This window comes from Heterocephalus glaber, unplaced genomic scaffold (assembly GCF_053883595.1).
Source record: "Heterocephalus glaber isolate CG9 unplaced genomic scaffold, H.glaber_assembly_v1.0 deba00001428, whole genome shotgun sequence".
Lineage (NCBI taxonomy): Eukaryota > Metazoa > Chordata > Mammalia > Rodentia > Bathyergidae > Heterocephalus > Heterocephalus glaber.
In genome coordinates, this window is record NW_028258293.1 from 28,491,516 (window position 1) to 28,514,997 (window position 23,482).

At 39.1% G+C, this 23,482-nt stretch overlaps 1 protein-coding gene and 1 pseudogene across 1 annotated transcript in view; one reads left to right on the forward strand and one right to left on the reverse strand.

Moving 5' to 3' along the window:
- Mrpl48 (mitochondrial ribosomal protein L48) overlaps nucleotides 1-23,482 on the forward strand; it is a 57,819-nt gene that overhangs the window by 17,851 nt on the left and 16,486 nt on the right. Inside the window, exons 4-5 of the mRNA XM_021243270.2 lie at nucleotides 6,718-6,806; nucleotides 23,308-23,477. Coding sequence (XP_021098929.1) covers nucleotides 6,718-6,806; nucleotides 23,308-23,477 — 259 coding nt within the window. The remainder of the gene's footprint in view (nucleotides 1-6,717; nucleotides 6,807-23,307; nucleotides 23,478-23,482) is intronic.
- On the reverse strand, nucleotides 11,544-12,354 carry LOC101716012 (mitochondrial import inner membrane translocase subunit Tim9 pseudogene; annotated as a pseudogene).

A 23,482-nucleotide genomic window follows, 5' to 3' on the forward strand; every position in this document is an offset into this window, starting at 1 on the left:
TATAAAAATAAAAGGCATTTGTTTTAGGGAATATGGAAACTAAGCATACAGGCAGATACACACACATACACACACAAAGAAGCTGAAAAAGAAGAAAATGAGATTATTGTGTATATATCCTACCAGGTTCCTTGCTCACTTTTTCATGAAATTTCATATGTATTTCATGTGTGTATGTGTTGTCTTGCAATTATATTTTTCTCACTTAAACCATAGTGAACATGTTTATACTAAAATATATATACCATTATTTTAAATGGCTACATAGTAGGACAAGGTGTTAGGGACTGAGTTTTGTTTTGTTTTTTGAGACAGGGTCTGGCTATATAGTTCAGGCTGGCTTGAACCCATTATATAGCCCAGGCTGGCCTTGTACTCACAGCGATCCTCCTGCCTCAGCTTCCTGAGTGCTGGGATTACAGACATGTACCACCATGCCTGGCGGGTGCTAGAGATTGAACCAAGGGCCCTCCATATACAGAGCACACATCCCACACTGAGTGATACCTCCAGCCTCTTTTATATCTTTCAGAAAAATTTAATATACATGTGAGGGTATATTATGTGTTTATATGACAATATATGTTTATATGACTGGACATTTAGCCTTTTTAGTTTTTTGCTATTTAAAAAATTGCTGCAGCAACCATTTTTAATATATCTTTGTAAACTTGTGCCTGTACATTTATAAGAAATTCTTGGAATTGAAATTGCTGAGTCAGTAAAGTATGAACTGAAAATTTGGATATTGCCAGATTGCCCTTCAGAGAAGTTCTGTTAATTTATATTTATATTTTCTGGCCCAAACTGGGTCAGAAAACCTTTTTTATTTCCCAGAGAGGTATTATACCTTGTTTTAATTTGCATTTTTTGAGAGAATTTGCTGTCTTTTCATATGTTTATTTTCTATTTGTATTTTTTACCTTATGAACTGCCCCTTTATTTTTTGCCCACTTTTCTATTGAATTATTTATTCATTTTTCAATTTGTAAGAAGTTTTAATATAGTTTTTACATATTAAGGAAATTAGCGCTTTAAAAATTTATATTCTTTGTATTTTTCCCCGTCAGCTGTCCCTTGACCTTGTTTTTTTACTGAACAGTTTTATATATTTATATAGCTTAATTTACTGAGTTATGATTTCTAGATTTTGTTTTATTCTTAGAAAGATCTGCTGAGGGCCGGGGATTTAGCTCAGTGGTTTCGTCGCCTGCTATGCAAGCGCAAGGACCTGAGTTCAATCCCCGGTACCAAAAAAAAAAAAAAAAACAAGAAGAAAGATCTGCTGGGTAGCTCATGCCTGTAATCTCAGCACTTGGGAGGCTGAGGCAGGAGAATCAATACTAGTTTGAGGCCAGCCCAGACTACATAGTGAGTTCAAGGCCAGGCTAAGCTACATAGCAAGACCCTGTCTCAAAACAAGCAAACAAACAAAAAGAGAAAGTACTTCAAGATTATTTTTTACAATCTTTTATGTTATCTTCTGGTATTTTAAAAATTTTTCTTTAAGTAACTGATCCGTCTGATCAGAAGTGGGGTAGAAATGTAGTCCTTCCATCAAAACAGATAGTAAATTGTTTCAACATTTATGCATCTTTTTATAGGTTTGAGAATGTCACCTTTATCATATACTGTTTCCCATATATATCTGGGCCTATTTTTAAGCTTAATCTTGTACCATTTTTCTGTCTGTATATTTGATGCTACCATCAAAGTATTTCAGTACTATTGATTACAATATGTAGTTTTGTAGTATATTTTAGTATCTGATAGCTACCTAATTCTAAGGTGGCTTTTTATTTTTAAAGGTTATATCAAACAGGGCATGTTAAACTAGGTGTAGAAGAGCATGCCTATAATCTCAACATTTGAGAGGCTGAAACAGGAGGATCATTAGTTTAGGCCAGCCTGGACTACTGAGTGAGACCTTGACTCAGAAAACAAAAAAAACAAAACAACAATGCTATTGAAAAAGATCCAGTAGGAGCCTTTGAAAAAGAGAGATAAAGGGTGGGTAATAACATAATTTACTCAAACGTTTCCAACGTGGAAAATTTTGTTAGTGTCAAGACTTTTTAGTGTAAATAACACTATGGTGAACATTCTTGTTCACTAATCTTTGTACCCTTCTCTAATTTACTCAGAACGCATTTCCAAAGGTAGAACTATTGGGTCAAAAGAAATGCACTTTTTTTTTTTCCGGTACCGGGGATCGAACTCAGGACCTTGTGCTTGTGGGGCAGGTGCAGCAAGAAATGCACATTTTAAAAACTATTGATATAAGGGCCAAGGATTTAGCTCAGTGGTGCCACCACTGCCTGCCTCACAAGCACAAGGTCCTGAGTTCAATCCCTGGTACCAAAAAATAAAAAATAAAAACTATTGATAAATATTACCAAATTGCTCTCCAGCAATTACGTCATTTAATATTTGATATTTGGGAATCCTTTTGCATGCACTCATTAACATTGACTGATACTACTTTTTTTTTTGGTACCAGGGATCGAACTCAGGACCTTGCACTTGCACAGCAGGCGCCGGAACTGCTGAGCTAAATCTCTGCCCTGACTGATATTACTTTTAATATTTGCTAATATGTATTGTAGGCTTAAAAATGCTATAGTTCATAGTTTGTATGTCTTTGATAACTCCATTTGAAAGAAGACAACTTTGTTGCTCCCCTCTTTTCTTCTTTCTTTTTTTTCTTTCCAAGATTTTAACCCAGACACTACCATGGATCAAACTCAGGGCTTCATACATGGCTAGGCACACACTCTACTACTGAGCTATATCTCCAGCTGTGACATTTTTATAGGTTCTTTGAAATATCTTTTAAAGTCACATATTTCAAAATTGATTGTAATTATGTTCAGAAAAAAAGAGGGAGGAGCAGTTCTCTATCTCTACACTCACTTTTCCACTTTATGTATGGGCCCTGGGTACCATCCCAGCTGGCTGTATCTGAGGATGGACCTGACTTTGGTGACCATCTTTTCTTATTAACCTAGATATAACAAGGAGGTAAATCTTTTGCAAAAGGGAAAGGAACAAAGAGATAGAGGGAATGGGGCAGGAGAAAAGGGGGAAAGGATGAAAAAAGAATTAAGATGTGTTATATACATTTAACCAACTCCTCATGATGAATGTAATCATTATCTACTGCAACATACTAGTAAAAAATAGAAGTAAATTCCCATTTTCAAAAGTCAGGTAGAAGTAAACATATAAGGAGAGGTCAAATAGAGGGAGCTTAGAGTGTTCTCATCACAATATGAGCAAAGACCCAGAAAAACATGATATATTCAAAGTCCAAGTAATTAGAAGAACTGAAAGGATCATGAAAAGAAATTTGGATTGAAAAAAAAAATTGGGAAGCTGCCAGAGACAAATCATTGCGGATCATCTGGTAAAATATCTCAACCATTTTTGTTTTGTTTTTTAAATATACACTTACTGAGCATATGCTGTTTGCCAGGTGTTTGCATTGTCTCTGCCCTTGAGGGACTTACCATTTATTGAATACAGAGAATATCCTGTAATTAGATTCTTGGCTAGGCCTATCCCAATTTTTTCCCCTTTCCCTACCTGTGTAGCCCTGCTAAAAATGCTTGTTCCAATTTCAGAGAAGAGATAAATAAAACAAAGTTGTTTACCCCCATCCTAGATTGGTGAGCTTAGTTCCCACTTTAGTAAACAGATATTAAAGGACAATTGTCTTTGGACTTACAAAGGAAAGCAGAGTAAAGTGGAAGAAATCAGCAAGCATATGCTCACATCTTATAATTGTGGTAATTGAAAGATTTTCAAAGCCTTCTTTTGAAACATGGGATTTTGCATTGTAGTGAAGACTGGCATTTTTTCTCAAGAGGCTGCTATGTTAATGTGACAACAGGAAACCCAGTTTAATGACACAAAGTAAAGGGAAAGAATCCAATTGAACTTACCGGAAATCAGAAGCTTTCAAACTCATACATTTTACAATTAAAACAACTGACTAAATTTAACCAAGCCTTTCATTTAAGGGAAGGAAATGGTTAATTTAACAGTGGCTTGAACCAGCTTTTTAATTAACCAGTTGCTCTAATTATAGGAATTGTCCCAAACTGAATTTATTTTTTCTTTTTAAAAAATGTTATCGGTACATTTTAGATGTACATAATGATAACATTTATCATAGGGAATTTGTACCAAACTGGAGATGAGAGACTGAGGCAAGAATTTGCTGCTCTTTGAATTTCAGATGTATCATCATCTCAAAGATCAGTTTTCCTTCTGTATATTGAAATCACTGGTGGGTTCCCAAGCAGATCTGCTTACAGAAGAACACAGCCATTACCTTTTTTGGACCCTACTCCTGCAGGCTGAACCCCTACCATAAAAACAGAATAAGGTCGGGTGTGGTGGTGCATGCCTATAACCCCAGCACTCAGGAGGCTGAGGGAAGAGGGTCCCTGAGAGTTTGAGGCCAGTCTGGGCTACATAGTGAGTTCAAGGCCATCCTGAGTTACAGAGCAAGACCCTGTCTCAAAAAATGAAAAAAAAACCCCAAACAATTCTTTCTTTCTCTGGGCACCCACAGCATTGCCCTCATCTCCACTGAAGTACTTTGTAGCGAAAGAGGTAATTATCTGCTTTCCCATCATCATTCCTTGTACGCTTTGAGTATCTTATCCGAAAGTAACATATTTTTCTTTTTATCTTTGTAGCTGCCCCAGATACAGTTGATGTCATGTAATATATATCTTGGTGAGGTCCATAATATCCCTAGATTGTCTTGATAAGATACATAATCAGGATTTTATTATTTATTTATTTATTTTTGGTACCGGGGATCAAACTCGGGTCCTTGCGCTTGTGCAGCAGGGGGCAAAACCACTGAGCCAAATCCCTGGTCCCTATAATGAGGATTTTAAATGCAGGGAAGTTCTCTGAAGCCAGGGCTATCTCTGATTAGCCTGATATAGAGCAGATTTGCTTGGAATCCCATTTTAGGAAAGAGGGCTCTGTTAGTGCATGGTGCCACATGCCTGTAATACCAGCTGCTTTGGAAGTTATAGTGGCAGGATCCAAAGTTTGAGACTAGCCTGGGCAACTGAGTGAGACCTTGTCTCAAAATAAGATTAAACCTTGAAAGTGCAAGGTCCTGAGTTCAATCTCCGGAACCAAAAAAAAAAAAAGATTAAAAGGGGTTGGGGGTATAGCTTGTAGAATATCTGCCTACCATGAGCAAGGCTCTGGGTTCAAACCCCAGTGCCACTGAAAGGAGTGAGGGGCTGCTACAAAACCTTTCACTTGATGTTGTTTAGGTTTCTCCACACCACTTTCTGTTACCCCCCGGCAGAGTGGCGACCCTGAGGAGATGAGGGCAGAATCACAGAAGCCAGGAGGAAAGGGAACAGAGCCTAGGCTAGGACTTCTCCAGAAAATAGAGAATGAGTAAGACAGGCAGACATAGGAGGCCTGTGCAGAGCTGATTCCTGTGGAAAGGTAGAGATAAAGAACTGAGACCAGAACTAGGAAAGATCAGGTCTAGCCAGATTTTATATTCTAGAAATTCAGGTGTGATGACCTAGGACAGAGGTGGTGAACCTATGGCACATGTGCCGCTGTGGGCTGTTTGTATCATTGAAATCTCTAAAAGGTTTGCCGTCACTGACTGAGGAATTATGGATACAGGCCGTGCAGTCAGATGGACCCAAGTTTAAATGGCAGTTCTGCCTCTTACTTGCTGGGTTACTAGTTGGTCATGTCACTAGATTCTTTGATTTTTTTTTTTTTTTTGGTCATCAAATTTTTTTGAGCAATCATTCTTTATTTGTAAATGAGAATATTAAGATTAAAAAGGGAATATATGTATGTGTATATGTATCTATGTGAAAGCAAGACATAGGCAATTAGTCCTTCCTTGAAGGGGGATTTGGGTATCACCTGTCAGGATCAACGACACTATAAATGTTATTGAGATCCTCTTTTTACCTAATAGCAGCATATATATGAATAGTTCTGTACCGAAGTATTTTGTTTTTGTTGTTGTTCACTTAATAATATGCTGGATATTTTTCCATATCAACATAAATAAATCAAATTAGATGATTTCTGTTGTTGTTTGTTTTTGTGGTACTGGGGAATCAAACCTAGGTGCTTGTGCATGTTAGGCAAGCAATCTATTGCTTGTTTGAGTTTTCTTTTTTTGGTACTGGGAATCGAACTCAGAACCTTGTGCTTGCGAGGCAGGCGGCGGAACCACTGAGCTAAATCCCCAGCCCAAGCAGTCTATTGCTGAGCTACATCCCTAGTGCTAAATGATTTTTAAAACTTTATAGAACTCTGTGATCCTCTTTTTTGCTGGTTATTTTTTGCTGCCTGCTTCTTTCTCTATATAATCCCCATTGAAAAACTTCAAAAGAAGTATTGCCTGTTGAAGAACAAGAGATGAGAGCCCCATGAGAATATATTTTTGTCTCTCTCTTTGCAGTGGCTTTTGCAGTGTTTCAAAGAAAGATGGGTGGTGGTGATTGGATGTATTCCAGGGGTTAAATGGAGAGAAAAGGAGGGCAAACTGAGAATCTGTCCAGGATCAAGAAATAACTAGTTGTTTAAACCACCAAGAGGCCTGCTAGTTCCCAGTTCTGCAGTGGAGAATTTGTCTCCTTGCTTATGATCTGTCTGTCCCTTGAAGAGCTTAGAAAGAAGTTTGTCTTATTTTCTCTCTTTTAGGTGGCATTCTACTGAGTACCAGTCGACAGTACAAGACAAAGCCCACTCATGGCATTGGAAGATACAAGCACCTAATTGTAGCACAAGAGGTAAGGAAGGGGCAGGGGAGTGCCTTAGAAAAGGACAATGTGAAGCTTTTGCAAATACCTGAAGATCACATGGGGATAGGCTGGAAATGTTGGAGACAGAAAAGATAGGGAGTTGGCCCTCAGTCCTCTTTGGTTATTTTTCTTTCTGGTGCTGGGGATTGATCCCAAGACCTTGTGCATGGTAGGCAAGTGCTCTACCACTGAGCTACTTCCTCAGCTCCCATACCTTTTTTCAGATTCTTCACAAAAGTTGAGAAACTTTGGATGAGAATATCTTTAAGAGTTTTTGATTGAGATACAATGATGCCATGAAATATTTATTGAATTTTTAAAATTTGTTTTGAGGTAGAGTCTCCCTATACAGTTCAGGCTGACCTTGAACTCACTATGTAACTCAGGATGGGCTCAAACTCAGGATGATTCTCCTGCCTCAGCCTCTTCAATTTTCTCTTTTTTTTCCTTGTCCCTCTTTCCTTCCCTCTTCTCCCTCCCTTGTTCCCCTTCTTTTTTTTTTTTTTTTTTTTGGTACCGGGGATCGAACTTGGGTCCTTGTGCTTTCGAGGCAGGCAGAGGAACCACTGAGCTAAATCCCTGGCCCGGTTCCCCTTCTTATTTGAACATTTTCTTCCTATTTCACAATGTCAGTTATACATTTTGATCCTTATTTACACTTTTTCTTTTTCACACCAGAGATTAGATATTTACACATGTGTGTCCTATTTATTTCACGTACTAGTTTGGCCTCAGTGTGCATCCACTTAGCTATAAATGTCTCTAGCTTCTCATTCTTTATGGCTGAGTAGTACTCCATTGTATAAAAAAAAATCACATTTTTAAAAAAAATTTTAAAACCACATCTTCTTTATCCATTCAGTGGTTGATGCCTCAGCCTCTTGAGTGCTGGGATTACAGGCTTGCACCCCCACACCCACCTGTTAAACATGTTTTGTGCCCTGATGATCCCTTACCTGTTCAGAGTGGGTTGAAAAGTAATTTTACAAAATGAATGAACAGGACCTGGCTCATCCTCAGGAGAATATGTAGAAATAATAGATTATTATGCTTTTAGACAGAAAATGACAAGTGCTAAAAGGAAGATTAAAAAATGCTATTAAAATTCAGAAGGAGTGATTTACATCCATTTTGAGCTGTCACATCGTAGAGTAAGTTGTTTTATTTTTAAGACATCCTCCTCCTTCTAAAAATCCCACATAAATTAATGGGAAAGAGCTGGGCATGGTGGCACATGGCTGTGATCCCAGCATTCGGGAGGTAGAGGCAGGAGGATCACTGTGAGTTTGAAGCCAGCTGAGCCACATAGTGAGTTCAAGGCCAGCCTGAACTACATAGTGAGACCCTGTCTCAAAAAAAAAAAAAAAATTAATTAATTAATGGGAAAGAAAATTAATTTTGTTTGGGTGAGTTTTTTAAATTTTATTTTTAAATTTCTTGGGAAACCAGGCATGATGGTGTATACCTACACTTTCAAGACTCTGGGAAGCTGAGGCAGGCAAATTCAAGCTCAGCCTGGCCCATTAGTAACTTAACAAGACCCTGGCTAAAAAAAAAAAATCTATATGTCTATATCTGTATCTACGTCAATATATTTATCTCTTCTTGGGATACTCCCTATGAGATAATTTTCAGCATATGTCATGCCCAGACCTCTGACCTGCTCCTTAGCTCGGTATGACAGAAAGCTTAATGCCATCTGTCCTCATCTTTTTCTCCAGCGTCTCCACTCTTCTCGCAGCCTGTAATTTAATTGTATTTGAGCCTCTTTCATCCACATTATCTACTATTTCAGGGGCTCTCATATGTTGTTCTGGGCTATTTAGAAGACCTCCCCTTCTTCACCTGGCAAGTTCCTCCTTAACCTTTAAAATGGTTAAATGAATCTCCCCTTCTGAGAAACCTTGGGTTTCCTGGATTGCGTTATTTGTCCTACCATGAGCTGCTGGTGTTCCTTGCATTTCCTTTGTCCTAGCACTTACTGTCTAGGTTTAAGTATGTCTTTTGATGACTGTATCCCCTTCTAGATTATGAGATACCTGAGGATAGAGGCCATATCACATTGTTCTCTGTATCCTCAGTGTCCAGTATTGGGTCTGTTGTCAAGCAAGAGTCAATAAATATTGATCAAGCTGAACCAAAATGTGGTTACTGGAGCTGCCCTGAGGTTTTGAAAATCAGTGCTGGCAAACACATCCTACTGTTTGCAAACAGCTGGCTCCAGGTGACCTTGGTTGCATGAAAGGGGTTTGGTTAGGGCTGTAAGCTTTTCTCCAATGCCATGCTGTGTTCCCAGGTGGCCAGCACAGTAGTGCTGGATAGTGATGGAAACTGCTCCAGGCTCCTCATTTCCTGGATGGAATGATTTCATCTGTCAATTTATAGAGGCTCTGTCCCAAGTGCTTGTCACTTGCAAATACCTCCCCCTCCACACACACACACATATACACATACAGGGAAATGGACTGGATAAACTAAAAGGAATCTTGTATAGTCTCCTTTCTCTCCTAAGCCTGGAGCCAAGAAAAAACAAGTAATTTCCACCTTTTTCCTCTCTTCATTTCACTCTGGCCCACTTTGAGTTCAACATCCCTGAGACAAGAGTTAATTCTTATGCTCACACACAAAGTACCCAGCCTTTATTATGTTTTTGCTGGTATAATCCTTTTTCTCTTTTCAAAAGACTCAGTCTTATAACTTCCGAACTTTGGGAAGGAAATGGGGCATCTATTTCACATCAGCTTTGCTTGTCAGTACTAGTTTTACCACTTTCTTACATGGCCTGTTTTATAAGTCTAGGTTCTCATCCCTCTATCCTGTGTTCTTATCCTGATGCTTCTCTGAGGAGGTAATGAGATGAAAACAAAGCTTTGTCAGGCATACACCTGTAATTCCAAATACTCATGAGGCTGAGGCAGGAGGATCACAAATTCAAGACCAGCCTGGGCAACTCAATAAGACTCTGTTTCAAAGTAGAATTTTAAAAAAAGTTCTGTCAATAGTAGAATGCTTACCTCCCATGTGCAAGGCCCTAGGTTCAGTCTTCAGTATCACAAAAAACAAACATTGGAAACTTCCTTTTGAGGATGTAGTATTCCAGATCTTTTACACTACAGGACTGCTCTCCTTCTCAGTGATTTCTCTTTTTGCATTGTCTCAGGCACATTTTCTTATACACCAATGCTCTCTACTACCTCTGTGCCTTTGCACATATGAGATGACACTCTTCCTGTTTTCTCCAAGGAGAAAGACACAGCTTGACTTGTGTCACCGAGGGATCACATATCAGCATATCTCTGGACCTAGCTCTGTCTTGTTGTATAGATGTCATTATTCCCTCAAAGGCCCAGTATCATTCAATAGAATTTTGAAGGATTCATAGTTTTTATAGGGATTTATATTTGATAGAAATAAAAATAATAATTGTTCTTCACATTCATATTGTGCTAGGTCATTTCTCCCAAGGTTATTGCTTGCCCTCAGCTATTGTTCAGCACCCAGTCTTGGGGTAATAACAGCTCAATAATCAGAGAAATAGAGACAGAATAATTTCTGTCAGTTCATAGTTGTTATATGTTCTCACTTCTAAGTTCTGAGGCAAGAGAGTAAGGTATATCTTTTGTAACTCAGTCAATTTCCTTCCTCTTTGTAGAATGGCCACTAGTAATGAAGATACCTTTTCCCTTGGAAACTTTATGCTATTTTTACTGTTGACCTAGAGGAGGTATCTGTCATTTCGGACACTTAATTATTTTGTTGTAACACCCATATATAGATCAGCACTCACGGCCTCAGGTCTTTGAGGAGACTGGAATTATTCCCAGAAAAATCACCATGTCAGAATCACTTTATCCTCACACTCCTAACTTTCTGGGAACAAAAAGATTGGTTTTACCAGTAATGACTTTAGGGCTAGATCAGGACTAGCTTAGGGAGATTGTTTTATACCAACACTTGTGTTTTCTCCAAAATCTACCTCTTGTAACTCAGAGGAAAGAAAAACCACTGTTGAGCATCTACTGTGTGCCAAGTATTGTGCTAAATAAACATTGATAAAGCTCAGGTGAGTAAAACTCAGTCTTTTCTTACAGAAAGCACTAACTTTAGTCTTCCAAAATGTAACTAAATACATATGATAAATGCTTTACTAGAACAATTAACTAAATTTTTTTTTTTTTTTTTTGGTACCGGGGATCGAACTGGGGTCCTTGCGCTTGCGAGGCAGACAGCGGAGCCACTGAGCTAAATTCCCGGCCCCAATTAACTAAATATTAAGGAAGCAAAGATACAGACACGATTGTTTTATCATGTTGTGCATGGCAAATATACAGTTTTATCTCTCAGTTGCAGTGAATGAATGAAAGAAACAATGTTCCCTGAATCAATGCCACCTATATTCTTGGCACTGGATATATAAATTGAACAAGACATTCTTCCAGGTATATCCAGTTTCTTAGGCTGTAAAGAAGATAAAAAATTTCCTTGGGGCTTTTCCAGGCACAGGGAGTGCCTTCTATGAAGACCTGACTTTGCCTGTGCTGTCAGAGGCCCTGGTCTCCAGCCTACTGGGAGTCTCTCCCTGCCTTACCTGTTCTGCCAAATGATAACCATGTGAGATTTTTAGAGGAATTCATATTTGATATGAATAATAGTAATTATTCTTTTCCCTTTTCTAAGTTCTTTCACATCTGTTATATCATCCTAGCAAACCTTACATTCTTTTTTTTTTAGTGATATTCCCATTTATTTCACTTTCAGTAATGTTTTTCTCTTACATGATTGAACACATATTTTGCTTTAAAATTAACAGTCACAGTTGAAGAAACAGTGGCTTATTTTTCTAATTAAGTTACCAAGCTACTGAATCTTAAGGCCTCAACCTTAATGTTGTACCTTATTATTTTCACTGAACAATAAGATCCTCTATTTTGATTCCTGGTGAGCAGCAATTTTGTTTTTCCAGTGGTTACCATTTGCCAAATAGTCATGACAGATGGTTCAACATGGTGCCCACCACTTCCAGGGATTCCACCTGATGAGTCCTCTTTCCCAGGGCAACAGCCGTGGCAGCCTCCACCCAGAGTTCAGCCATTGGGACTTCTCTATCGAGGCTGGCCAAGAAGTCCCACTTTGGCTACCAGGGCCTCATTCTGCTGAATATGGTATTCCTGAAATCTCGGATATTCTTTGTGTCATGTTTAAATATTTCTGTAAGCAATGTTCTGAACAGGTGATCTCTTCAGGTTTTACTTCTCTTGTTGTGAAGTCTTTAACACAGTCCAAAAAGCAGGTTTCTGTAAGTTTATTGTAGGTTCCGAGGAATTCCCTAAACTATTTTATCTGATCAGATTCTAATATCTGTGTGGCCATATTCTTTTGGTTTATTATGAGTCACCTTTTCCGACGCATGAATTTCCTGAGTTCCTAAGAAGCAGTTGTCCAACCTCTGCTCAGGGTTCCAGTGAGGGCTGATTTCTACTCAGTCACTGGCTTTCGTCCGAATGAGGCTGGGGGGACTGCGATGACTGTTGGCCTGTCGGGGCTAAACCGTGCACCTTGGCCGGAGAATGACAGAGAACACGTGGGCAAACCTTACATTCTTGGAACACTGGTGGTCCTAGAGGTGAATTCCTCCTCAGCTTTAATAAGTCCTCCGCATTTTAGAAAAACATTAAATGAATGAATAGAATTTGGTAAATTTCAAAATTTTCTCCCATAAGTTTTACTTGAAAATAAATACTTGCAGAGAAACTCAGATATGTTTTTATATTTTTTTGAGCTACAGAGAACTCCATTTATATAATATAACCATCTTTCCTGCTAGTAAAGTTTGCTTGTTATTTGTGATGAAGTTACATGTCTTAGTTACTTTTCTCATTGCTGGGACAAAACACTTGACACCTAAAGTCAGAGGAGGAAAGGCTTATTTTGGCTCAGTTTGTAGAGGTTTCAGTCCATAATAAGCTGACTCCAAGGCAGGGTAGCATGGCAGAGGGATATCACAGGGGAGAAACATGGTAGGGAGAAGGCAGCAAAAGCAGCAAGCAGCAAGTGACAAGCGACCAGCAGTGACCCTCTTTCTGTCCCTTTTATCTTATTCAGGCTACCCACCCTTAGGGTGGGGCAGCCTTAATCCAAGCACCATATCCTTGATCCCAGCAGCACAGGCCCTAGCAGCACACACAGCCACCTCTGAAAAGCCCTACCTATGAAAATATGAGGTTTTGGGGGGACATCTAGATACAAGCCATAACAGTACATTGATAAGTATTTCTTTTTTTTCATTGATAAATATTTCATGATGTTTTACATAATTTTTCAGGCCCTTTATAACCAGAATAAAATTGAAAACCATGCCTTTTATCAGCTGTTCTATGTGACAGGCAGGCCAGAAAAGGAAACTGATTGAGAAATAGTAGCAAATGGCAGAACCAAAATCAGAATTCACTTCAGTTCAATTCAACATGTAATATTGCTGGGCTCTGGGAATAGAAAGATGAATGAGACATAGTATCTTCTTATATGAATTGATATAGTGGTTTGGCGACCATAATAGATATTTCTTTCTCACATTATAGTATAAGTGGATACCCTAGCCCAGTGATCAGGAACCTTTTAGAGCTTTCAATGATATAAACAGCCCACTGTGGCGCACATGCCATAGGTTTGCTACCACCACCCTCGCCTTTTTTTCTTCCACGCTTCTCAAAATGTTTCTCTTATGAGGTGAGACAGCTGCTTCCTCTTGAGCCATCATGTCCACATTCTAGCCAGCAGGAAGAGGAAGGGAGAAGCTGTGGGCATGTTTCTTCCCATTAAAAGTATATTCTAGAAACTACACACATCATTTCTGCTCCTACCCCAGTGACCAGAATTTAGCCACATAACCATACCTAGCTACAAGATTGATGGGGGGATGTCATATTTATTACGAATGGTCGTGTGCCTAGCTACAATCCAGCAGTTCTGTTATTAAAGGAAAAAGAGGGAATAGATATTGAGGAAACTAACTGGTTCTGCACAATATCCTAAGAGGAGGGAAAGACAGAGGTTAAGAGAAATGCCATGGATTTAGGCAGACCTGTGTTAAACATTCAGTTCTGACACTTACAGTTGTGTGTCCTTGGGTATATTATTTAACTTTTCCAAACCATAACTTCATTGACTTTAAGCAGGAAAATATACTTCCCAATGTTGCTGTGAGGAATAAGTTAAATGAGAGCACTTTAAGTGCTTAGCATAGTGTCTGAAACATTGTGCCCATAAGTGATGATGGTGATGATGATGATGATTATAATTATACCATTAGTCCTTTTTATGCTACCATAGCACTTTGTTCTTTCAAAATATGCACTTCTCATAAGTACTTATTCTATCAATTCCTTTCCCAATAGATTGCTAGCTTCAGAGAGCAGGAACTATGCTGTCTTATTATCATATCCATAATGCTAACCCTATTCTGGCTCATCACCCACTGGTCAGTAAATATTTATTGAATAAATGAATTCATGTGATAAGTGATAGTGTTGGGTGTAGAAGGGATGCTGTGGAAACACATAGGAGAAGTACTAACTCACCATGAGGAACCAGGGTAAACTTCCTGGAAGAACCTGAGCTGAATCTTTAAAAATGAATAGCGGTTTCTTACAATATGGGTGTGGACCAGGCATTCTGGGCAAAGGTGGAGAGATGCTGAGCCTTGAGATTTATTGGGAAACTTGAAGCATTTTGTTAATTCTGGAGTCTCAAGTGGGCATTAGGGAATGAGGAGAGATGAGACTTGAGAAATGAGCAGGTCTGAATCAACCTTTTTTTTTTTTTTTTTGGTACCGGGGAACGAACTCGGGACCTTGAGCTTTTGAGGCAGGTGGCAGAACCACTGAGCTAAATTCGCGGCCCTGAATCAACCTTTTTAAAAGACACCATTTATTGATTAGCCACTAGATATTTTCATATGTCATGCCAAAAAGCTAGGGTACTGACTGGGTTCACTACTCTGTCAACTGTACCCACTTGAAGTGAATACTCTTGGGCTTCCCTTAAGAGTTTAATTGGTGGGCTGGGGATTTAGCTCAGTGGTTCCACTGCCTGCCTTGCAAGCACAAGGACTCGAGTTCGATCCCCAGTACCAAAAAAAAAAAAAAAAAAATTTGGGCCAGGGATTTAGCTCAGTGGTTTCTCCGCCTGCTGCGCAAGCGCAAGGACTCGAGTTTGATCCCCGGTACCAAAAGAAAAAAATAAAAAGAGTTTAATTGGTGTGGTGCAGTTAAGATAACTTGTGTTGAACTTGCCTCATGCCTGGGAGTTGGGCTCCTTTTTATAATTAAACTGAGATTTGCTCCTTTATGTGTCTCTCTCTGGGCTTTAAGTTCCTTGAGAGGCTTTTTTTTTTTTTAAGACAGGGTCTCACTATGTAGTTCAGGATGGCCTTGAACTGTGTAGTCCAGACTACTGTGTAGTCCAGGCTGGCCTCAAACTCATGGTGATACTCCTGGCTTAGCCTCCTGAGTTCTGGGATTACAGGTGTGCACCATCACATCCAGTGTTAAGGCCTTTATTCTTTAAAGTTTATCAGTAGAACACTGGGAGCCACTTACATCCAGTATGTAGTATTAATAATGTCCTATGTGTGCACATACACAAACTCTTTTAAAGATACCAATTATTGAGTAAGGTGTTGTATAACTATGTGCCAAGCTTTAAAAACATCATTTCATTTTATAGTATTACAAATATATTCAATTTATATCCAGTATTTTATATATTTAACTTAATCCTCAGACTATCCTATAATTATTAAAGACCCTGTATGAAGAATCTGAGACTCAGAGATATCAGATGACTTGCCCAAGTAGCTAGTAATTTCCAGAGCCAGTATTTGAGATGACACTCAGAATCCATCCAACACATATACTATTTTCATTTCATATAAATTTACTACATTGAACTTCACATTAACATTTAGAGTTACAGATGAAGAAACTGAGGTCTAGGGAGATCACCCAATGGCATATAGTGACTAAGTAGATAGGATTTGAGTCTAGATTTTTCGAGCTTTGTCTGAGTCTGCTGCTCTTTATGTAGTGCCAGGCTGTGCCTCCTTGCCATCCAATCAGGACCAGGCCTTTTGTCTGTATGTCTCTTGCTTGAGTGACACCACATTATCAGGATGCTCACTCAATCATTATGTACCTCACGTCTCGTTTTGGACTGTTCAGAGTGCCATCACCAAATCATTCAAGTCCCCAGTTGTAAAATTTGTTATTTTCATCACTAGAACTTCTGGAAACTGGATATGCTACAAGCATGTCAGCCTTTTTGTTTGAGGGTTGGGACAATGCATTTCCTTCCAATTTTTCTACCCTAAAGAATGGCACCTGTAGTGATAAGTCAATCCTCTCATGTTAGAGGAGAGAGTTTGGGATTGGGTTCACAGACTCAGTGTTATGCCCAGGCTGGATGTTAAGTGTTTATCATTTCTTTACTGTTGTAACCTTAGACAAGTCATTTCCCCTTTCTGTGCCTCAATGTTCCTCATGTGTAAAATTAGGGAGGAGGGACTAAATTATCTCTAAGATCCCTTTCAGCTGTAAAAGCCTATGATTCTAATTTCACTCCTTTTTCTATCTGTGCTTTCTCAGCGGAATTTCCTTGGAAAAATAACTTGCCTTGGGATGCAAATAACCTTGGGAAAATAACTTGCTTCTAGAGGATCCTAATTTTTTGTCTATAAAATAGGGGTAAAGAATGTAGACATTCCTGTACAAAAATAGTTTAGTGGTCCATTTGGAAAACCATAGTGCAGTCCTGTAGGGACCTAAGAATGGTTACTCTAGACTATCCCATAGTGATTCCAGATCTGTCATAGTAGCGCCAACTTTTGATAGTCCATGTTCCCTACCACCTTTCTCCTAGCCTCCCTCCTTTCCCTGTCTAGCTTTCAGGTGTAGTCAGAATGGTCTTCCCAAATGCAGCTCTGCTCATGTGCATTCCTCACACACACATATCTTTAGTAGCTCCTGGTGGCGCTCATGAAGATGTGAACTCAGTCAGTAGGAATAGAGAGAACAGGATAGATGTATAGGTGAAATTACGGCACCTGCTATCTGGTATTATATGCAGTTAATCGCTTCTTGGCCTTTTGGCTAAGATCAAGTATATGCAGTTAAGCTCTTGCTGGCTGTGCTGTGCCTTGACTCAGAACTGAATATATAATATCACAATGGGCATCTGATGATGTGGATCAGTCCGGGCAGATCTAGGCCAACATGGAAAAGCAAGTCAAGTGCCAAGAGGGATACTGGAATCAGCTTTCTTTCTTTGTTTGCCTCAAGAAATACCTTTGAAGATCCCTGGCATTTTCCTTAGCTAAGAAAAGCCTCCTTCAGGCTTCAGGGAAGCTCCTCCCTCCTCTGCTGGAAAATTTTAGCCGCACCCCTTTGCATTCAGACTTTAGTATTCTTCACAGCTCTGACTGCAGTGCTGACTGTGGTGAGTTTTCCTTGCTGAACATTTGGCCAAGGTTATGGTGGGCTCTGAAGAAGGGAGAACAAGACCCCTGCACCTTGGTGGTTAGTCTCTAAAGTTGCCTTCTCACTCACAGCACGCTGGGGTGCTCACAACTGTTAAAAAACTTTACCCACAGGCTACAGTGGGAAAATAATTCATTCATTCATTGGGTTTTTTGAGGTGTTTTTTTTTTTTGGTACCGGGGATCAAACTCAGGACCTTGTGCTTGGGAGGCAGGCAGCAGAACCACTGAGCTAAATCCCCAGCCCTATTTGATTTTTTGAGACAGGGTCTTGCTGTGTAGTTCAGGCTGTTTTTGAACTCACTATGTTACCCAGGCTGGCCTTGAACAGGAGTCCATCCTCCTGGCTCAGCCTCTTGAGTGCTGGGATTTTAGGCATGCACCACCACAAATTCTGCATTTAAAGAGGTCTGGGATCTGTCCCACTTGGCTGTGTGACTATGGACGACATACTTAATCTTGTGGGACTTTATATTCTTCCCACACAAAGATGAAGAATCAGCACAAAATCATCTCTAAATTCCTTCCTGTTCTAAAATTCTAAAATACTGAGTCATCATGTATTTTCTCTCTATTAAGAATGTTCTAGGTATGAGGGACAAGAAAATGAACATAATAATAAAAGTTGATGTTTATTCAGTGTTTAAATAAAAAAGAGGTGGGCTAGAGATTTAGCTTAGTGGCGCCAGCGCCTTCCTGGTGAGTGCAAGGTCCTGAGTTTGATCCCTGGTTCTGTCAAAAAAGAAAAAAGAAAAAAAAAGGAATATATAAATAAAAGAGAGAAAGAAATTTTTTAAAAAAGAAATAAATTAAGGAAGGGGAAGGAAGGAAGGGTCAGAACCCAGATGTAGTGGCACACACCAATCTCAGCATTCTGGGAGCCTGAAGAAGAAGGATTTTAAGTTTGAGTCAAACCTGGGCAATGTAGCAACTTAGCAAGGCCCTGTCTCAAAAAATAAAAAAGGGCTAGGAATGTAGTTCAGTGCTTAGGTCCTGGATTCACTGCTTTTTTAAAAAAACTAAAAGCTACATATTGTATGGACTACTATTTTACATATAGTGTTTTACTTAGTTCTCAGAACATCACTGTCTATTATCAGTATTACTGGCCACGTGAAAAGATCATTTATCTTCCCTCTGCTTGGTCATGTGAAAGGACCATTTTTTTGTCCTCCCCCTTCTTCCCCAGAGTGGGTTTTTGTTTTCTTAGACTGACTTGGAGAGCAGTGCTGTAGGGGCACCATTCCAAGATGCTGTCAGGTACAGTTTTGTTGTGGCAGCTGCTAGGCTATTGTCTGCTAGATAGACTTAAGACCTGTTAAGCAAAGATAGGTTTAGTACTCACCCTCCCTTCTTCCCTCTCTTCCTCCTATCCTTCCTTCTTTTCTTTTTTCTCCAGGGATCAAACTCAGGGCTTTGCACATGCTAAGCATGTGGTTCACCACTGAGGTATACCTCCAACTCCTATCTTTTCTTTAAAAACTTTATACCAATAGCAAGACTAAGTACATCTCCAATTAGTAGGACAATGTGGTATTGTCTCCAGGGTAGACAGTGGCACTAAATAAAGAGTATAGAACCAGGTCCACATATTTATGGGCACCTACTCTATGATAAAAGTGACACTGCAGTGCTGGGTAATTTGGGCCAGATGATCATGTGAGAAAAAGTGACTCTTGATTCCTGTTTCATACCTTACACAAAAATCACTTGAAAAATGGATTGTAGATTGGGAATGTAGCTCAGTGGAGCTTGTGCTTAACATGCACAATTCCCTGGGTTCAGTCTTCCACATACACACATATACACACATACACACACACACACACTCACACACACACACACAAAGGATTATATATCTAAATAAATATTAAAATAGTAAAGTTGCTGTAAGATAAAGGATATTTTCATGATCTTACAATAGACAAAGATTTCTTAAATATGACATAAAATCACTAAATAATTCATAAAATAAAAAAGTTACAGAAAGGGAAATATTTGTATGTATTTGCAAAGGATCATATTGAGAGTATAAACAATCTGTAAAAATCAATGAGAGAAAGGCTGGCAACCCAACTTTTTTTTTTTTGGTACCGGAGATCGAACTCAGGACCTTGCGCTTGCAAGGCAGGCGCCAGAACCACTGAGCTAAATCCTCGGCCCCCCAACTTTGGGAAGAGGCAGGGGTGTTGCTCAGTGGTAGAACAAGTGCTTACCATTGAAGAGGCCTTGGATTCAATTCTCAACACAAAAAGGTAAAATAAAATGGGCAAGATATATAAATAGACAGGTTACAAAAGACAGTATCCAGATGGCCAGTAAACATGCAGAAGGTACTCAGGCTCAATAAACAAAGGAAACTTCAGTGCATTATACTACATATCCACCAGAATGGCTAAAGCAAATAGACTAACCAGAAAGCCTGACAATAACAAGTTATTCTAAGTATTGATGAAAATGTAGAGCAATTAAAACCCTCATACACTGCTAGATCCATGTTTCAGAAAATGCATGATGAATTTTACAAATATAATGAATGAGAGAAGCCAGAAACAAAAGACAATATACTGTAGCATTCCACTTTCATGAAATTCAAAATTATGCAAAATAGCCCCATGGTTTTACAAGTCAGGATAGTGGTTATCAATTTGGGGGAAAAAAGGGAACTTTTTTTTTTTTGGTACTGGGGATCAAACTTGGGTCCTTGTGCTTGCAGGGCAGGTGGCAGAACCACTGAGCTAAATCCCTGGCCCAAGTCTATTTCTTATTCAGGATACTGATTACACAGATATTTTCACTTTGTAAAAGTTCATTAAGCTATGTACTTATTTGGCATTTTTGGGTATGAATATTATATTGAAATAAAAATTTCCAAAACAGTAAATTTTAAGATTCAAATTTTTTTTTAGTACTGGGGATTAAACCCAGGGCATTATGCATTTTGACACAAGTGCTCTACCACTGAGCTATTCTCCCAGCTTTCACCTCCCATTTTTTTTTTTTTTTTTTGAGACAGGGTCTCTCTATTAGTTCAGGCTGGCTTTGAACTCACTATGTAGCCCAGGCTAGCCTCAAATTCAAGGTGATCTTTCTGCCTCAGCCTTCTGAGTGCTGGAATTATAGGCATGTGTTACCATGCCAGGCTCCAAAAATTTAAATGGAGGAGGAAAACAGTTAACAGTTTAAAAGGTTCCTTTCAAATCCTGCGTGCTGGGCCGGGGATTTAGCTCAGTGGTTTCGGCACTTGCCTCGCAAATGTAAGTTCCCAAGTTCAATCCCTGGTAACAAAAACAAGCAAACAAACAAATGCTGCTTACTAGCCACCCAACTCCCTCACAGGCAGCCTATGATATTAATGTTTTTGTACATCCTTGCAGAGATGGTTTGTGGATATGTAAGCAAATAAGTCTGTATATAATTAAACACATACATGACATCTGTTCCCTCCCATCTACTCTACATGTTTGGCAATATTTTGAATATACTATTCTACAGTCTGCTTTTATCATTTAATTTATCTTAAAGATCTTTCCACATCAGTACATGAAAGAAGTTTCTATTTTTCTTATATATGCATAATTTATTTAACAAGTTCAGGATTGAACTCAGGACCTTGTGCTTATGAGGCAGGTGCGCCACCACTGAGCTAAATCCCCTGCCCCAACAAGTTCATCTCTTTTTTTTTAAGTTCATCTCTTAAAGAACATTTATGTTAGATTATTTTCAGTTAAGAAGTTTTCTTATATATGTTGTGTCAAATACTTTTCCTCAGGCCTTCTAACTTTTTACAGCAGCTCCACAGGGTGATATATAGTGAAGCAATGCTTATATGAAAGAGAGAAGTAGGAATAAAATAATTCTTCTATCTTTTGGTCCTTGAAAGGAAAGCTGTATAGTTAGTTGGAGAATTTCAGAGCTAGGAGGACTGGAAGAGAATGCTCAGTTTCCTTGCTGTTGATTTTCTTTAAGATTCTGAGTATTCTTTCCTCAGAAAAATGTACATATAAAATTTTGCATGTAGAAAAATATAAAAAAGAAAATTTTCCATATATATTTTTGAAATTTGTCTATAGATTCTAGAGTAAGAATTGTTTAATGTAGGCTTGGAGTGTAGCTTGGTGGTAGAACACTTAGTGTGTGCAAGGACCTGAGTTTAATCCCCAGAACTGAAAAAAAAAAACTTTTAGTGTACCATAACTCCATCAGTTTACAAATTGAGAAACAAAACAGAACACATGTAGGTTGAGATGTGGGCCAAATAGGGCCCATTTGTGCAAGAGCAATTTATCTGGAGGTACAGATATGCTGTCTTGAAGAATGCAGAAATGCTAGGCGTGGTGGCACATGCCTGTAATCCCAGGCTGAGGCAGGAGGACCACTGTGAGTTCAAGGCCAACCTGGGCTACATAGTGGGTTCAAGGCCACCCTGAACTACTTAAATAAATAAAGGCAGGGAAATGATGCGAGTGGCTGATACAGCAGGTTATCATGGAGAAGGCTCCTCGAGCCAGGGTGCCTGGTCTGAACTGAGGAAGTACCTAGTGCCCTCTGACCTCACTGTTGACCAGTTCTACTTCTTAATCTGGAAGAGAATCTATCTACCTAAGACCTGAGAACCTCTTATTCTTTGTCAACAACACTGTCCCTGCCACTAGTGCTACATGGGCCAACTTTGTGAGGACAGCCATGAGTAAAATTATTTTCTGTGTTTGGCCTATAGGGATGAGAGTGTCTATGGGAAGCGGCTGGTGGAAGCCTAGCAGATGGGAGTACCTGGGGAGGGGTGCAAGTGAGATTCAGGATTAGAGAAGAAGGGCTCCCACTGTGGAGAAGACAGGAGGTGAAGACATTGGAAACATTACACGGCATACACTGTCATATTTTCATATGCTCAATTGGTTTTTGTTTTTGTTTTTGTTTTTTCTGCTTCCTTGGCCAGGAACAGAGCTGCTGGATTGGCTTTAATAGAGGAATGAGGATGACATAATTTCATATTATTGCCAAGAATTAAGTTTTGTGTGACTTCAGAGCAGGGTCAGAAGGTAGGCAAGTTCAGGCCAGAGATGAATATAATCTAGCAGTAGGCTCTCATGGCTTTCCTGCTTCCTCCAGAGTGTACTTTTATTTTGCTTTTTCCTCTTTTACTCAGCCCAAGCTTGCTTTGCAGAGTCAGTTTCTCCCTCACTCTTCACTTTTACTTTTTCAAATAAACTTTGCCTCTGCTTTTTGCTTGAGGAAACAAAGCAAAACAAAACAAAAATTTTAATCTAGCAATAACTCCTATCTCTTTGGGCAAGAAATTAGATTTTTGGCATTTTACAAGAAAGGTAAGAAAGGGGCTGGGAATTTGGCTCAGTAGAGCTGCACCTGACTTGCAAGCGCAAGGTCTTGAGCTCGATTCCCAGTACTGGAAAAAAACCAAAAAAAACAAAAACAAAAAGAAGGGTAAGAAAGAGAACTGAAATGCTTCAGGAACAGTATAGTAGACCATACCTAGGGGTCCAAACGACACCTGCTATCATTGAAACATTATAGTCCCTGAACTCTCCTCTCTCTCCACTTCCTTCATCCTCTGCTACAGCTAAAAAAAGAGACATGTTAAGAAACGAGGTACACTTTGTAGAGATGAGAAGGGGATCTGGAGAAGGAGGAGACAGGAAATAAAAATGATCAAGATAATATATATTTTTTTCTTTTCATATTCCAAGCTGAATGTAATCAGTGTGTATTGCAAACATATACTGATAAAAAAATTTTAAAACTTACTGGCTGATATCACAGCCTAGATTGTTAAAAGCTACTCATTCCTTCCCAAGAGAACTTCAGCTTGTGGTAAGGGTAACCCTGAGAGAAAATGGTGAACAAATTTATTTGAAAGATTTTTTTTAATATCCGGGTGGTATGATTAGAATTTCTTGTGTAATACTTTATTTTCTTTCTCTTTTCACTTGTTTTCAGCCCAAGAAGAAGAGGGGGAAAGTGGAATTGAGATCCATTAATTTGGGAACAGATTATGAATATGGAGTTTTAAACATTCACCTGACTGGATACGACATGACTCTGGCAGAGAGTTATTCTCAGTATGTTCACAGCCTCTGCAACCATCTCTCCATCAAAGTCGAGGAAAGGTAGG